The following is a 16,179-nucleotide window of genomic DNA, read 5'->3' as shown; positions in this document are numbered from 1 at the left end:
CACGTGCGCCCGGGAGTCTGCAGGAATGCAGCGACGCGCAGGGAAAGTTTCCCCGGGGGCCGCGGGCCGCGGATTCGGTGCGGGCGGGCGCGCAGAGGAAGGAAGAGCGACGAGGAGGCGGAGCCCGCGAGGCGCGCGGGCGGGCGCTCTCGCAACTTTTTAGTTTGGGCGTCTGGGGCTGGAGTTTCTGTCTCAGTTGGGACGCGGCCGCGGCCGGGGCGAAGAAAGGGAGGAAGGAAGGAGATCGGGGGAGGGGGGGACGGGAAGGGAGGCTCGGCGGCCTCGGGCACGGCGTGCCGGGCGATGCGGGCGCGCGACGCGGGCCCCCGACCCTGAGCGCAGCGCCCCGAGCGTCGAACGAGGCCGCAGCCATGGAGCCCGCGCAGCAGCAGCCGCAGCCGCCGCCGCCCCAGCCGGCCCCGCAGGGCCCCGCGCCGCCGTCCGCGTCCGCGCCCCCCGCCGGCGCCCCCGCCGCCCCGCCCGCGCCCCCGGCCGGCCACCAGGTCGTGCACGTCCGCGGGGACTCGGAGACCGACCTGGAGGCGCTCTTCAACGCCGTCATGAACCCCAAGACGGCCAACGTGCCGCAGACCGTGCCCATGCGGCTGCGCAAGCTGCCCGACTCCTTCTTCAAGCCGCCCGAGCCCAAGTCCCACTCGCGACAGGTAAGCGGCGCCGCCCGGGCGGGGAGGGGAGGGAGGGGGCGGCCGGGGCCGCGTGGGGCGCTGGGCCGGGCCGGCTCTCCCGGACTCGGCGGCCGCCGGGGGGCTGCACAATGCGCGCGCCTCCGCTCCCTACCTTCGTTGGGACGGGGAGGGGGAGGGGAGTGGGGGAGGGGAGGCGGGTCCCCAGCGGGTGTCGGACCCCCGCCCGGGGACCCGCCGCCTGCGCTCCCTCCCCGCGCCGCCCGAGCGTCCCCTTGTTTGGCCCTGTCGGTGAGGGGTGGGGGTTGAACCGGTCCATTGAGTTTCTGGTTCCTTCTCCCGGTCCCCTCCCCCCTCCCGAAAGCTTGTCTGCGGCGGCGGCGACCCAGGCGCGGTCCCTCTGCAGGGTTCGGGCCCCCCCGGGGGAGTCGGCGGGTCCTCCCTGTCCCCGCCACCCCCTCCTCCTTCGCCGTGCCCTGGGACTCGCGCGGGCGGCGGGATCCTTTCACGCTCCGGGCGGGGCGTGGGGGGAGGGCTCACGTGTCGCCCTCCCCGTCGTAACCCAGCATTTACTGCTGGGCCCGCAAGCTTTCAAGGGAGCCACATCTGGGCACTGCGCAGGAACTGGCCGCGCTGGCGGGGCCGAGGGTTCCGCGCCGGCCTTTGATAGCGCGTTGCGGGTTGACTCATAGGCCGGGTCCTGCCCGGCTCAACTGTGATTAAAGGTAATGTTTGGGAAGCAATGACTAATGCTAGGCTCGCCGTGGCTCCTTCACCGACTGCGGATGTGAACATGGCTGCTTCTCCACCATCCGCGACGCCTGGTTTATTTTCCCAACTGGATCCAACAACAGAAGTGAAACCGCTTCAAAGTGTTTAACATACCTGGTAGATTTCTTTAGTGTCGCCCCCTCTCCCACCCCCCTCGCCTCCATTTCTCCTTTTAATTACTTAATTTTTTAAAGAACTTGCTTTAGGCTAAACCCAGCATAGGAACTTTGCCCAAAACTTAATTGGTTTTCCAAACACTGCCGTGTCGTTAGCCCACTCGGCCTGGAACTGGGGTGGAAAGAAGCGATGCCGCCCCCACTCCAGCCCCGCTGCTGGGCAGGCCTTCCCCCACTCCAGCCCCCCTCCTAGGCAGGCCTGCTGCAGAACAGGAGTTTCGGAGCTCCGAAAATGTCGATTAGCCTCACTACAAAAAGCCGAGTTACGGAGGAAGGAAAAGTTATTTAGCTGCTAGCCTAAACATCTTAATTTGTAGCAACAGTAGACTGAGATCCATCGCTCCCTCCCCCACAAGTGCTTTTCGGTGCTCGCTGAGCTAAACGTATATCGGCGTGCAATCCAGAGACGGGGCCGGGAAAACTGAAGGAATACGCAGATGGGACGCTCCATTTTGTAGCACTTAGCAGTCAGAGGGTGGGCCACGGGGAAGTGTGCTTGTGCCTGCACCGGTCCGTTTGTGGGTTCCTTTGCCTTCTCACTAGAGCTTTAAGAGAACTGTGCATCAAGAAATTTACCTTTTCAGTGTGCTAATGATTTCTTAGACCCAAAATTTCATCTCTCTCTGGAAACTCAGAAATGCCCGTTTTTGCCGTGGGGCTTTAAATGACTGCTGGGTCCTTTCAGTTTCTTTAGCTGCATGAATCTAGACAATCAAACGTTTTGATAAACCCTAATTCCAATAAAAGGATTAGATTATGGATAGTATGTATCTGAATTGTAAATAACTGTCTACAGGTTCCTGCCTGAGGATTTTTATGTCCCTATTCTTCTGGCTTCAAAAAACTGATTTACAGACAAGTTCATTTCTGATACCTTGTCTGACACTAGTCTGGTTAGACCCAAATTCGAGTCCTGGGGGTCTCTGCAGGTCCCCCCCCCCATATGTGTGTGAATCCTCAAGTTATAGTTGAATTGATGAAGTCTTTATCCTCTAGGAACAAAGAAGGTTAGCCTATTAATCTTTTCATTAGGGAGCTTTTAGGACTGGTGCAGTTCTGAGCCTTTGAGTTCATTAAAAGTTGTATAATTTATAATGGTTGATTTATTGATCACATTTGTTCACAGTCAAAAAAGTGACAGATGGGGCCACTAATTATTTAAAACAAAGGGAAAAGTGCATAGTAATTTTTTAGGTTTTGTTCTAATACTTTGAAAAGCAACCATACCGCTTGGAAATTGTATTGATTTACTTTGGGTTGGGATTTATTTTGGGTAAGTGTGTTCTCTACCTCCAAACAAAGTTTTTATTGCCCAGTATTTGCTGTTTTTACAGTGTCTAGAAAGGTAAACATTCATTCAGATGGTCTGTTAATTTTTGTAATTTAAAAATGGTCTATTTGGACACCTGTGTTCTTTGGTGTCAGATATTAAACATTGAAGTTTGCATTTGATGTTTAGATATTTGGTTGCAGTGAATTTTTGTTTAGGAAGTTGGGGGTTGGTGCTATTGTCCCGCGTGTAAATTTTCGTTTTGTTCTTTCTGATAGGCCAGTACTGATGCCGGCACCGCTGGAGCCTTGACCCCACAGCATGTTCGAGCTCACTCCTCTCCAGCCTCCTTGCAGCTGGGGGCTGTTTCTCCTGGGTCACTCACCCCCAGTGGCGTGGTCTCTGGCCCTGCGGCTACCCCGGCAGCTCAGCATCTCCGACAGTCTTCCTTTGAGATCCCTGATGACGTACCATTGCCAGCAGGCTGGGAGATGGCCAAGACATCTTCTGGTCAGAGATACTTCTTAAAGTAAGTGATGAAGAGAATGTTGGGAAGTGGCAATGTAGGAATGACTCTATTAATGTTATTTCAAAACATTACTCAGTTATTAATTTTGCTGGTGCCAAAGATGGAACTCAGCTTTATGAATGATAAACCAACATACTTTACCATTGAGCTGCACCCTCAGCCCTCTATTTTTATATATGTGAGTACCCTCTTTAGTGTTGCTCATACCTTGAAAGCCTGATTTATTCATGGTTCAGAGCCTTTTTGCAAACTTTTGTTTTGTGACGATATTGGATAATCTCACTTTGAGTTTGCGCCAGATTTGTTAATTAGCTTGGCCCCAAACAGAAAGAATACCATGAAAAAATATGAATTTTAAATACCAAAAGTGGCATAAATAAATATATGTTACATTTTCGTTGTCGTGCCTCCGTGTGTGTGTGTGTGTGTGTGTGTGTGTGTGTGTGTGTATACGTGTGTGTATACGTGTGTATACGCCTGCGAGCAGGATGGGGTGGTGGTGGAGGGGTCTTGAATATTGAGACCAGGACTTTGTGCATTTCTAAAAGATTGGTAGAGGAAATAATAGGACTTGGAAGAGGTGCTTTACAGTGCTTAAATTGTGAAACAAAATACACTGTAGCTTCATTTTGATGTCATTTAACGGCCTTTTCCCTCAAAATGTGAAAGAAACATTAGGTTTGGCCTCCAATCATGTGTTGGCACACTTCTTTTAGGCTAGCCAGTCTTCAAAAGCAGTATCTTTGGGAAAATGTAATCAAGGCCACTGGTTACCCCACCCCTGGTCTTTTTTGTCTTCAACAAAATGGCAACATTAGATTCATCTGAAAAGGACAGAATGGGATTTTATCTCCTCCAATTTTGAAATTGGAAGTAAAACTAATTTTCTAGAGGTTGTTTGAATTAAGAGGGTACAAAATATCTGAGACTGGTTGTTACAGACTACAGATTGTTCTGTCATTCTTTGATTTGTTGATGGGTTGAGATAATGAAGAACAGTGCTCATTTTGACTCAGATTTGTCAGACCGTAAATGCAGCATTTTTTATTGGTTCAGAGGACACCAGTAACATTGTGTGTGACCCTCGCCCCCCTTCTCCATCTGTATTTTCAGTTGCTTGTCTTAGGTGGGTTTCTACTTTGTGTTGATTTTCTTGTTCCTTGCAGGGGTTTCTCTGAAACTTGGTCTGTAGACCAGGTTGCTGAGTTTGTAGTCGTGCACCACAGTGCCAGCCTTTGGTTCCTACTTTGTAATATAAGGGTACAGAGTTTTCTGGAGGACAGTGGAAGAGATTTGCTCTTGATCCTGGAAAGCAACCCCCCACCTTTGTTTTTTGTTGTGTTGCCATTTTTTCCCCTGTAACTTTTCCTTTTTTAAAAGAAAAAAAAAAAAAGAAAAAAAGAAAAAAAAAACAAAAACATTTTCTGATGTCCTGGTACTAATTTCAAAGGTTCAGGTTTCAAGGAGAACAATAAAGGTCCAGAGACTGGAAAGTGCACACAAGCCTGGCAAACCCATCCCCGTGAGCCAGATCATTTGTTCTTTAAGCAGACGTCCAAAGTAAATGACTTGGAAGAGGGGCTGGCTGTGAGAGACTCATCCTGAAGGGGAAGGGAGGGGAAACCAGCCAGGTTGTTAGGGAGGAAAAGAATGGCTTAGACTTGCTGAGCCCTCCCTGCTGTGTCCCATGCTGACCTGGGGAGATTTTAAACAGCTTAATAGCCGGCAGGCCTGCAGTGTGCCTGTGGCAGTGAGCAGAAGGTCAAAGAGCAACACTTAAATGCTGTTTTTACTCTTCTGTGTTTTCTTAAAATTGCTTGTTTGGTGACATCTCTCTGCATTTTCATTATTGGAGTGGGTGATCACTTTTTTGAGCTGAAATAAACTTTATTGTAGATTCTTGCTTTTAAAAAAAAAACTTTCAGTGATTCTTTCTACAAGTAGCTGGTTTGTGGAGTTACTGCACACTGGCTCCGCCCCATCCCCCCACCCAGCACCCTCACCCCTTTTTCAAGGGGGTCTGGAAAGAAGGTAAACCAGGCCAGACTAAGACTTCCCATAGGAATGGGGGAGGCTTCACCTAGGAAACAAACGCGGGCAGGAAACGAGGCGAAGGCATTGTTAGTGAGGCGCCAGTGGGAGTCAGCTGCTTCTGTGATGAATGAGGCATGTGGAGTCTGCAGAGGGTTTTCACACCATGCTCTTCTGAAGTAGAAGACTCACGCCTGAGGGGGGGCTTGAACCCTCGCAGCAGGTGAGCTGAGTCACTTGGTCTGGTAGGACCCTGTGGAAGCCCCAGGGAGCTGGTTGTGGAAGGTGGGTGCCGGCGTCTTACAAATTTCCTTTTCTGAAGAGTAAGCTGCTCTGTGGACTAGATGCGGTTTCGAGAAGTGATGTTGGCCTTTTCCCTGGTGTTCTGGTCTGTGTAGTTGCCATAAAGAGCTGTTGTGCGCCGCGCTGATGGATGACGTTAATACCTGCCCTGCCTGTGAGTCAGAGAGGGAGGTTAAACCAAGCTTTTCGTGCCAAGTCGCTACTATGTGAACATTTATTTTTATCTCAGCTTTTAGAACCCGTTTCTCTTCACAGTCAACACTTTCCTTAGCAGCTTCTTGTAAAGTTCTTGAGATAGCTTAGTTTGGTCCCCGGGACCCACGTGATGGGAGGAGGAGGGGACTGACTCCTGCACATCTCAGACAGTGCAGCGGCAGGGTCGTGGTGTGTCCACACTCACGCTTGTGTGTGCACACAGATGCACAAAGAAAGAACGAAAGAGAATTTTCAAAAGGGTACTCGTGCCCAGCCAGCTGTGGAAGGAAGATCTGAACTAGCTTCTGGATTTCAGCTCATTCCAGCCACGAAAACTAAACCTTTCATTCATCTTTTTAGGTACTTATTGGAACTAACTTTTATGTTACAAAGTATGTCATTTCTTAAGATTTATACTTGGTAGAAGGAATTCTGACCCCAAATGGTCCAAGCTGGCAAGATGTTGTAACTGGAGAGAGCTGGGAGAATTGTTGACTTTGGGAACAGCTAATTGTTGCCTTGGGACTGTAGATGAATGAGTTCTGGAGTCAGCCTCAGCCAGCCTGTCCTCCAGCTTCAAGGCCATCTAATTACTTTGATTGGTGTGAAGCTCGCCCTAGGTCAGCGATCTAGAAACTTGGACTTTACATTGGCAAATGGTAGGGGTGGAGCTATAGTGCAAGCACCTTCATCCTGGGCAGGAACCCAAACTCTGGACACTGTGCTGTGCCCGAAAAAGGCTCAGTCATTGTAGATGCCACATCTTTGCCACTGAACTTAACTATTTGAAACTAATTTCACTACAGTACCTTCAGTTTTTATTTTAAAAGAATCAATTCTCTTCATAGCTCAGCACTTCTGCAGGTTTTCCTGCAGGAAATAGTTCTTGAAGTAGTTGGTCAACAACTTCCTATTTCTTTTATAAGCTGCTGAATAACTTCCTGAATTAGCATTCTATAATATCTTTGGTTACAAGGAGTACTTCTACTTCTCAGGTTTATTTTATTGAGTCTGGTACTTAAACCATTGCCAAGCACAAAGAACTTACTATAAGCTGTACCACGCAGGCATTATAATCTGATGTACCCGGATGTGATCCAGTGAGTCAGTACATTTGTACATATACATTGTTTCGGGTGTGTTCTAATAATTTTTAAAATATTTGTGTGTGTGTGTGTGTGTGTGTGTGTATTAGTTTTTGAGATACAAAGTTCTTAGGCCTGTGATTTGTTTAAAAGTTGTAGAGAATTTTAGGGGATGGGACTATAGTTCTGGTACAGCAAGCACAAGGCCCTGGGTTTGCTCTACTAGTTTTCTTGCACACTTAGGATGGGGTGTGGTGGGGTCACAGATAAAGCCAGTGAGATGGTTTAGCAAGTAAAACTCCTGTTCAGCAAACTGAAGACCTGGCTTCTAGCCCCAGATCCTGGGGTAGGAGGAAGAACACCCCCCAGAGTTTTCTAATCTCCACATGTGCCCACGTGTGTGGCCTGTCCGTCCTCTCTCTAGAACATGGTAATGGCCAATTTGAAAAAAAAGATAAGAACCAGCTATGGCAGTGTACACCTTTAATCTCAGCAGAGGCAGGTGAATGTCTGCGTTTGGGCTAGCCTGCTCTTCATGGCAAGCTCCAGAACAGCCAGGCAGCATAGGGATACTACATCTAAAAAAAAAAAAAAAAATCAGTGCTCAATAAAAATAAGAAAGAAAAGATGTAAAAAAGGCAAATTAAGTGGATTGTGTTTTTGAATGACTTTTAAAAAAACTATGTAAAAGTTACTAGAGTATCTCATTCCATCATTTCAAAAGGTTATTTTCTCAGATTTTTGTTTTGTTTTGTTGGCATTTTTCCCCTGTAACTTTTCCTTTTTTAAAAAACCATTTTCTGGTGTCCTGGTACTAACTTCAAAGGTTCAGGTTTCAAGGAGAACAATAAAGGGCCAGAGACTGGAAAGTGCACACAAGCCTGGCAAACCCATCCCCGTGAGCCAGATCATTTGTTCTGGTTCTCTGCAACTTTCTAACAAATCACAGTCCTAAGCTTAGCGTATGCCAGCAGAAAATGTACCTGCCTCATGAGTGTACTTCATGAGTATCAAGTGTGAGTGCAGTAGCTTGATTTTTGTCTCTGCTATGTGCTGATTTAGAAGAGGGCACTCTGCCTTTTAAAAGCTTCTTCAGAATCACCCCAAACGAAGGACCTGAGAGTTAAGCTGTTATAATTAGCTTTTCTGCTGTCTCCTGCGCTTACCCATTGAAGGACTGCAGCCACTTCGAACCTCTGTAGAGACGGAAGTCACGTCGAGTGAGGCTGTTGCATCTTATGCATCTGGGGTAGCTCAAATCAGGAATGATTTCTCTTCAAAATGAGGAAAAAAACAGATAAACAAGTAGCTTGGCCATTAAATACTGGCGAAGCTGCAAGCTCACAAGAAAGCACAGGAGCACTGCAAACTCCCTACCGGGAGAGCTGGGCCTCACCTATTTGTGCTGTTGGTATGAACCCCCTTCAGCTCTGTTTGCTGGCCATTCCCTGTGTGCCCCCCCCCCCCCCCCCAGCGACTTAGAACTATTGAAAATGACAGAAAAGATGGTGCTAGTGATGGGGAGAAGAAAAGGAAGTCACTGGGGAACTCCGTTATTTTTGATGTGAATTAAAAGGTGCTTAAATAAAAAACTAGATGCTTAAAATGTCATGAAATACCGATACAAGATGAGACGATAATGCTCTTTAAACAATGACAATCAAAAATGCTCCTCCCCACTTGATAGTAAACATTTAGAAAAAGAAAACCTGAGGAGTGTTTTCAGTAGTTGACAGGTTGGGGGTGAGGGAGAAGTGGGTGATTTCAAGACCGGCATCTCACTTTGTAGCTCTGGCTGTCCTGGAATTCCCTCTGTAGACCAGGCTGGATCCAAACACACAGAGATCCAAACTCTGCCTCCCAAGGACTGGGATTAAAGGTGTGGACCACCGTGCCAGCAGTAGTTGACTCTTTATAATGCAAAACAGAACCTTTCTGAGGCCCAGAAATCGGTTTTCTCTAGTAATGCAGAGAAATACCTTTTATGTTGTAGTTAGAGAAAGAATGTAAATTAGACCTTAACAGTTCTGTTCTGTTTATGGTGATCTTCTGCCTTAGGCTTTAGGGTAGAGGTGAGCTCTCAACTCAGCCTGTCAGCCAATAGTATTTTTACTAGTGCTGGGATTTCTAGGCATAGGACAAATCAAAGTGAAATAATGCATACAATCAATTAAGATGATTAATTAAAAATTTTTTACTATCTGTGTCAGCATGATCTTAGGATTAATTTCAGCTTGGAAGTCTGAATGATCTTGACTGGGTAGCCTTACATAAAAACGCCCTGTGCCCGTGGCTCCTGAGTGTTGCAGGCCTTACAGAGAGCTTCTGATTGGGGTTACTCAGAATGCCAAGCCATGAAAGGCCTTTGCTGTCCTAATGAAGAATCGCTCCCAGTTCTGCTTCCTGGGAACAGCTGTGGCCATCTCGGAAGCATGTTTGTTTATGTGGGCACTGGACCCCTTCTAAAGCAAGCCCAGAGGCTCTTCCCCTGCCTCCGTGAATGCCCTAGACTAGAGAGTTCTCTCCTGACCTGGCTGTTAGCTGGAGCTGTAATCTTTAACTTGGCAAATGAAAAGCTTTTCTCTGAATAGTGTTTCAGATTAGCAGGATAATACAAATGGAAATAGCCACTGAAACACCAGAGTTTTACCCAACAAACACCTTCTGGTTAGTATCTCATGCCTCGTGGGGTAATGTGAGTCTACAACACTGCTCAGTTCTGCTGGGTCCTGATGGGCCAAGTGAAGGGGCTTTTGGTTAGATCTTCCCTCTTGTAATTGTTTAAATTGAGGAGGTTTTTCTTTTGTTTTAAGGTTTAAGTTTGTGTGATCAAGTATGCTTAGAAAGGTGCTATTTGTTTGTGTGAGGCAAAGTCTTGTGAATACCCCAGGCTAGCCTGGTATTCTGCCTCCTTCACCTTGCAAGAAGCCCAAGGTGACCTTGAACTCCTGCTAATCCTCCTGTCACTGATTGTCAGTGTGTGTTATGCCCAATAGAGAGGTGCACTTTTTGAGACACATAAGACTGACTTGGGATTCAGACAAGAGTGGCTTTTCTGGAGTGTTACTCTGACTGAATCACTGCTCCAGGCTCCTGCAGTGGTTGTAATATGGCGCTGCCTTGAAGAGGGTAGTGCTCTCAGCCATCAAAAGGGTGGGTGGGGCAAGAGTAGGTGGGCTTTACTGTGAAGAAAAAAAACTGCTGTTTTGTTTTGCATTCATGACACTCCCTTCCCTTATCTTGCTCCTTGTGGAACTGATTTGATGTGTGTATGTCTTAAGGTGTGTGTGTGTGTGTGTGTGTGTGTGTGTGTGTGTGTGTGTGCGCACGCGCATGCTTGCCATAGTTTGTGTGTAGAAATCACAACATTTGGAATTGGTTCTCATCGCCACCATATGGGAACCTAGGTGGGCAGGCTTTGTAACACTTGTTTCTGGGAAGAGTCAGAAGTCAAGGAAGAGGAAAAGCACACCTGGTCCTGTTGATGAGAGCAAGTTGAAGATACTTGTTTCCCCTGGGTGTATTTATAAATCAATAGTTTGAAATTTAATTTGAAGGGACTTACAGGTCAATTTAGAAAGGGCCTCATTCAGTCCTTTTCTTTTTGGTTATCCTGGACGTGCTTTGTAGAACAGGCTGACCTCAAACCCACTGGGATCCACCTGCTCCTGCCTCCCAGCATGCTGGGATTACAGTTGTGCGCCACCGCTCTGGCCACTAACCCTTTTCTGTCAACAGAAAAAGCAGTGGCCCTTCTTTGGCTTGCTTTCTCTAGAGGCAGACACTTCTGATCCTTTCAAGGGTTTTCCCCCTTTATAAACCTAGGGATGATTTGGAGGCATGGGTACTCCTGAGTAAGTGCTGGCTGGCGGGGTGTGTGTGTGTGTGTGTGTGTGTGTGTGTGTGTGTGTGTGTGTGTTGGAGATCATCCAGTGTGACTTTCAAGACAGTTCTGTGTCTCGCTGAACTGGAGCCCCAGGACTCCTCTCTAGCCCCTTGCCAGTGCTATACCTGCAGGTGCAGCTCCCACTCCTGGCTTTTTATACTGAGTGTTGGGTGGGAGCTACTTACTGACAGGGCCATCTCCAGTGCGACCTTATAAGCTTCCTAAGAGATGCAGCACTGTGGCTTAGCTTTCCTAACCCCCTTCCTTAGCCCTTCCAGAATAATTGCTAGATTTTTATTTCTTTTGGTTTTTATGTTGTTAGGGCTGTTTATTTGGGGGGTTTTCTACAGCTGATATGTATACAGTGATTTTTTTTTTTTTTCTGAACAACTTCTAACATTTTCTTAGAATTATTTCTCTTTCCCCTCCTTAAGTTTTGTGTTGCTGTTGCTTTTCCCCCTCCTTGGACACCTGCCAAGGGTTGTTTGTGTACCCATTCTGGACTACTTAGACTTGTGGCTTTAGAGTCACAAGGGGCAGCGCTGTGGGTTGGCACTGCAGGAGGCTTGTTCACTTAATTGAACTCTGTTTTCTCTCCCTTGATTTGCTCACAGTCCTGCTCAGTTTTCAAAGGTTTACCAAGAAAACGACATCAATTCACAGGCAGTGACTGGGATCCCTTAACTCCTAATAGGCAGTTGGGGTTGGAAAATTCAAAGTTGCTTTTCCTCATGATTTGAGGGCTGTCTTCTATTTTACTCTAGTTTCCAGTTTTACTAAGAAGTTAAATGTACTTTCCCTTGGCAGCACTAGTATTTTGGGTTTGTTTTTTTTTTTTTTTTTTTTTTTTGGTGTCCTGGAAGTTAATGAAGAGCCTGTACTCCTTCAAACTCCTGATATGAAGAGCAGGTGGCTAGAAGCATGAGCACGAACGAGCAGGCCCCTCATGCTTTCCTTCAGGCTGGAAAATCTTTCCTGGTTCCTAGAGGAGTCCTATCCAGCTAGTCAGGAGCTTTGGTTTTCTTTTTTTAATGATTTATTTTAATTTTATGTGTTTTGCCTGCATGTATGTCAGACCCCCAGAACTGGAGCTATGGAGCGAGCGGGTGCTGGGAATTGAACCATGGTTCTGGCTGCCTCCCTACCTGTTTGACCCTGAATCATGAGATGGTGCTCAGTGTACAGTCGATGCTCATTAAATGAGTGAAGAATGAGTGCGAGTCCTAATTGGCTTCTCTACAGATGGGCTGTGTGCCTGGTTGTGTGTGTATGCACAGAGGGCCATCCTTGGGTTTCCTTCACTGTGTCCACATCGGCTCTAGCGTTCGGCAGACGGAAATACCCTGAGGTGTGTTTAGTTATTTGTGTGCCTGGTCTTAGTTCCATTTCTACTACTTTCTCTGGTGGCCGGCCGCTCTTCACTTTGGGGTGCGTATACATGTGTGGGTATGTGAGGAGACCAGAGGAGTCGTTCACCTTTTGGTTCTGGGTGGGCTAGACTGACTAAACTTCCCCACCCTTGGGCACCTGGCTGTCTTCCTCTTTGGGTTTGGGCATCAAACACAAGTCCTTGTGCTTAAAAAGGCACTTTTATCAACTGCACTCCCCCCTTCCCCCGCCCAGGGCTTTATCATGCCAAACTCAATGAAGTGGCTTGAACTCCATCTTAATGAGTCATCATTCATTTCTCAGGTGCCCCTCCCCTTTGTAGTAACCTCTGGAGGTGTTTTCAGAGAGCACCTTACAAGTTCAGGAATCTCAAGTTGAATTTGCCCTGGTTAACTTTATCCCATCTCCATTTTGTTCAGGGGAGGGAGTCTGGGAAATTTGTTGGGAGAAGAGGAGAGCTGGAATGGTGCACACAGGAAGCAGAGGCGTGCTCTTTAGTTGGAGGCTCGCCTAGTCTACATAGCAAGTTCCAGGTCAGCCAGCACTGTGTAGTGTGAGACATTGTCGAAAAACAAACAAGCAAACAGAAAACCACAACTACTTAATGACTGCATGCCGTGCAGCGCCCTGGCTGTTGTCAGGAAATGCTCCAGGAGAGACTAAGAGCTGTGAGAGAGAAGTGTTGACTACTATGCTGACTGTGGGGATGGGCAGTCAGTGAAACGTGCCGCACAGGGAGTGTTGTAATGACACTAGGGCCAACAAAAACCAAGTAGATGTTCCCAGGACAGCGCCCAGAACTGATCACCAGGTTCACCTTCAAGTGCTTCTGTGGTTTCTTCCTGGTTGGTTGGTTGGTTGGTTTTGGGTTTTGGAGACAGGGCTTCCCTGGCTGTCCTGGAACTTGCTCTGAAGACCAGGCTGAGCTTGATCTCTCTGAAATCTGCCTGCTTCTGCCTCCCTGGGATTAAAGGTGTGAGTCAACCACCACGTGCTTACTTTGTTTTTAAGATGGAAAGAAAATTGGGTGAAGAGTCTCTCTTTTCTTCTACCCATGTTCAGGCTGCTTGGTTCTGTTTCTGAGATCCTGCCGCTTGGATGGGCTCCAGGTGATGACACTCACTGCGTGTATTGAACAACCTGATCCTGTCGGAGTGGGTCACGGGCTTTCCTGTTGGACTTAGTTACTGAAAAATAACCCAGTGCCTGAGGACAAAGCCTGCCCTGGGTTTCCTGTGTGTGCTTCACGTCTGAGTTAGTGCTGACATTCTGTGGGCTAGCAAAGCCAGTTTACCTGGTAAAGGCACTTACTGCCAAACATGATGAAAGGAGAGAACCGACACAAGTTGTCCTGTGACTTCCACAGGTGTGTGTCACGCAGAGACACTCACTATATGCAAAGAGCTTAATTAAAACATTTTTTTTTTTTAAAGACTGTATGCCCAGGCTTGGTGGAGAGCTAGCTCAGAGCTAGAGGAGTGCAAGTCCCATTTGCAGCATTGTGCATACCGTGCATTCAGTGCACAAAAGCGTAGCTGTCGTTAGGGCGACCCCTCTACTCTAAACCACGTGGTGGCTTTTTCCCATAGAAAGTCCCCTGGGCTGGCATTTCATAGGTTGCTCATTTCGATGGGTTTACTTCAGGCTGGTCTCAAGCACACTGTACAGCCCAGGCTGGCACAGCAAACCTCCCACAGAGATTTTCTTTGTACTCCAGGGTCTGCTTGTTTCAAAAGCTTGTGGTCTTTATACTGGACCTGTAGCGTAGGAGAGGACACCTGCTGTTTCTCACTGGGGGCTTACTTAGCTACATAAGCTCTTAGAAGGTGTCTTTTTGCTTTTGTAGTACAGGGTACCTCCTAGATTTGCTTTGGAGTCTTGATCAGTGGTCACCCTGGTTGATACTTGGGGTCCTGGAGTAATTAGTTGTGTTTAGTTTTCAAAGTACTTGGCTTTAATGCTAACACACCTTTCTGAAAGCACCATGAAACAGACAATACCTGCAGGGGAAGGAGGACTTACTCCCACAGTTTTACAGTGGGAGCATGGGGCGGCTTACCCCAGCTAATCAGGAAGCAGAGAGCTTGGGCCAGAGCCCACCAACTTTAACTTTCTCCCAGATAAGGTCCCAAGCCCAGAGGTGCCATAACCTCCCTACACTTTTCACTGCCCGCTGGGCAGCAATGTTCAAATATGTGAGCCTGTAGGGACAGAACGGTTCACATTCAAATAATAACACAGGCTAACTGGAATATTTATTTAGCGTTGTTTTTTTTGTTTTTCACATTGGTCTTGAATTCACCATGTAGCCGAGGCTAGCTTTGAACTCCTGATTATTTTCCTGCCTCCCTCCCCAGGTGCTAGGATTACAGGCAGGGATCACCATGGCTGCCTTTTAAAAATAATTTCCTTGTCATTTTCTTCTTTATCATCTTTTTCCCATCCTTATTGTGTATCCCAGGCTGGCTGTTAACTTCCGGTGTAGCCAGAGGACGACCTTGACCTTCTGATCTCCCTGCTCCCACCTCCTAAGCACCAGGTGGGATCCAGGGCCGGGTGTGTGTTGGGCAAGCATTCTGCTAGCCGAGCTACACCCCATCCCCTTTGTTTCAGTGCTGAGGCTCAGCTTCATTGTGTAGCCCTGGCTGTTTTGGAACCCAAGAGCCTTTTATCCTTCTGTCCCAGTGCACCCTGCATCCAGGAGCAGTTTAGTTCTTAAATGGCTAAGTGGCCTTTGCTGGTCTGAACCCTGCTAATCTTGGACATCACTTTTTATCGGTTAGGTTCACTCTAAACCAGCACAAATTCAGAGTCATAGGAACAACTTCGTTTTTCTTTAGTTTTTAAACTGTTATGAGTGTATAGTTTATGGGCATATGTAATATGTGCTTGTGTCCACATAAGTCATATGAGGGCTTCATATCCCTGAAACTGGTTGTAAGCTACTGTGTGGTTACAGGAAACAGAACTCCAGTCCTCTGTAAAAGCAACAAGAGCTTTTAATCTCTGAGCCATCTTTCCACTCCTTATTTTATTTTATTTTATTTTATTATTTGTCTGTCTGTTTATAGTCAGTATGGCAAAGTGGTCTGGCTGGCCTGGAGCTTGCTAAGTAGACAAAGCCGCCCTTGAATTGAAGGCACTGGAGCCCCCCTCCATCACTTCTCACGCTTTAGTATTGGGGTTACCCCACCTGCTTTATGTGTTTATTTTAAAATAGAGGCTTGGTATATAGTTCTAGGCTCGTACTGAACTGTCAGTTTTTCCTCTCCCTTTCCCCCAGCCTGGGAAGATCCGTCTGGAATTAATTACAGACCTGTGTCACCATGCTCAGGTGCCACCATGCTCAGGTGCCGCCATGCTAGGCTTCTAATTGGCTTCTTTGGCCAGTTTTATGAGACTTGTGCATATTAGCATAGCTCTTGTTTGCTGTATGAAGTTGGGGATTCTTTCCCTCTTTTTCCTCCCTCCCAAGTCTGTAGCAGGGAACTCCGGTTTGCTAAGCAGTTACTGTACAACTGAACTGTCTCCTTAGCCCTTTTTTCTTTTTTCTTTTTTTTTTGAGACATGGTTTAAGTTCCCCAAACTGGTCTTGAACTTACTTTCAGACTCCCATGTGACTAGGATTATAAGCTCAGGTCACCAGGCCTGTTTAAGTTGAGATATTTCCACAGCAGTGTGGGTCTGTCTGACTAGACTGCAGGCTAAATTGTTGCACTGTTGAGAAATATGAGGTTGTTAAGTAATGATGGTAGAGTGTTGTCGTGCCTGCGAAGGACTTACAAGTATGTGCACGAGAATCTAGTGTCTGTACTCAGAATGGAGTGGCAGTGGGACATAAAGCATGCATATATCTGTTTGTGCTTATTTACTAACCCTTCTGTGTGCCTAGGATGTGGC

The 16,179-nt window shown here is 47.3% G+C and overlaps 1 protein-coding gene across 8 annotated transcripts in view; it reads left to right on the top strand.

Moving 5' to 3' along the window:
- The first annotated feature begins 233 nt into the window (after positions 1-233).
- Yap1 (Yes1 associated transcriptional regulator) overlaps positions 234-16,179 on the top strand; it is an 84,343-nt gene continuing 68,397 nt past the window's right edge. For all 8 annotated transcript variants that reach the window (XM_021645871.2, XM_021645869.2, XM_060369199.1 and 5 more), the window contains exons 1-2: positions 234-665; positions 3,140-3,390. In XM_021645871.2, coding sequence (XP_021501546.1) covers positions 372-665; positions 3,140-3,390 — 545 coding nt within the window. In that variant the 5' untranslated portion in view covers positions 234-371. The remainder of the gene's footprint in view (positions 666-3,139; positions 3,391-16,179) is intronic.

Source organism: Meriones unguiculatus, chromosome 1 (assembly GCF_030254825.1).
Source record: "Meriones unguiculatus strain TT.TT164.6M chromosome 1, Bangor_MerUng_6.1, whole genome shotgun sequence".
Classification (NCBI taxonomy): Eukaryota; Metazoa; Chordata; class Mammalia; order Rodentia; family Muridae; genus Meriones; species Meriones unguiculatus.
Note: the sequence above shows the minus strand (reverse complement) of the source record. Positions and strands in the feature narration are given on the sequence as shown.